This window comes from Trachymyrmex cornetzi, unplaced genomic scaffold (genome assembly GCF_001594075.2).
Source record: "Trachymyrmex cornetzi isolate Tcor2-1 unplaced genomic scaffold, Tcor1.1 scaffold244, whole genome shotgun sequence".
Classification (NCBI taxonomy): domain Eukaryota; kingdom Metazoa; phylum Arthropoda; class Insecta; order Hymenoptera; family Formicidae; genus Trachymyrmex; species Trachymyrmex cornetzi.
The window spans coordinates 11,169-12,467 of NW_017297103.1; the positions used below are offsets into that span (position 1 = coordinate 11,169).

Consider the following 1,299-nt stretch of genomic DNA (forward strand, 5'->3'; position numbering starts at 1 on the left):
GGAAATAATTGTTTGCTTCCATACTTTTTCCCCACCCTGTATATATATATATATACATAGAATATGTACGTGTGTGTGCGTGTGCGCGTGTGTAAATTAATATTAAATTATTAATTTGCATATTATAAATATTTTTTTATTTTACAATAAATGCACTTGCCTCGTGTTCGAAGAATTTGTCTTCCAAGGTCTTATCACCAGGATTATTACCCGCGCCTTCAAATAAGGCGCTGTATTCCTGTTTAAATATTGTAATTGTAATTACATATATAAGTATACAGGCTAGTCCATTTTTATCCATTCAGTAGAAAATATCTTAAAATACTCAAGTTCAAGACAAAAATGTTTCAGACAAAAGTTGTTGGGGATCAAGTAATGCATTACATGGGCATATGCGATTGACCTTGAGTGGCATCGTGAACATCATGTCAAAGGTCGATTTGAATTTTTTAAATGGGAACTTGATTCCCAACAACTTTTGCCTGAAACATTTTTCAAAATAACCATTTCTCTCGTTTTTATATAGAATGTACAGGTGGTCTGAAACACTTGGATATAATACATTCTACTTTTAAGTGAACCCCTAACTTTAAGTAGCTTGCGTCTTTCATACACACGCGTGCACCATATAAAAGTAAATCGGATAATATAGAAAGTAAAATATAGAAAAGAAAACAAAACGTTAATACTATGCAATTGCAGAAATAAAAATTTATTTTGATATGCCATTACATAGCAATATCAAGCACCGAGCATCTGCGCAGAAATTTATTGTGCGCGATTCTAAATCTCCCGATTCCAGCTTTTTAAGGTAAAATGATAAATTATGACAGGTTCTGATCCAGGCTGGGCATATATTGGAGAGAAATATATATTTTTATCTAAAACACAATATTTGCAATACTAGTGTATTTTGTATTTCAGTGGGGCACAATAAAAGTATTATGTGTTTTCTATTTAAAATCAAAGGATTGAAAGTTTTTTCTATTTTGTAATTCAAATATGTAATAAGATTGATTGTCAATATTTGAAATACAAGATACAAAATACATTTACGCGCTTCCATGAAATGCGAAATACAAAATACAATTGTCTTACAAGCAGGGACCCGGATCGAAAGGTTTTTGCGATTCGGTACCGGTTTAATAAACTATCAAATAAATGTTCCGATTTCAGTTTCGGTTTTTTTTTACCAGTAAAGAAAACCGAAACCGTAAAAATTACGGTTTTTTAACGATTTTTTTCGGTTCTACTTACTTTATTTTATTTATTCCTTAAATTTGTTCTATTAAAAAGAAG

General features: G+C 30.9%; 1 protein-coding gene across 1 annotated transcript in view; it reads right to left on the reverse strand.

Moving 5' to 3' along the window:
- VhaAC39-1 (V-type proton ATPase subunit VhaAC39-1) overlaps positions 1 to 1,299 on the reverse strand; it is a 4,148-nt gene that overhangs the window by 502 nt on the left and 2,347 nt on the right. Inside the window, exon 5 of the mRNA XM_018507591.1 lies at positions 161 to 238. Within this exon, the coding sequence (XP_018363093.1) occupies positions 161 to 238 (78 nt within the window). The remainder of the gene's footprint in view (positions 1 to 160; positions 239 to 1,299) is intronic.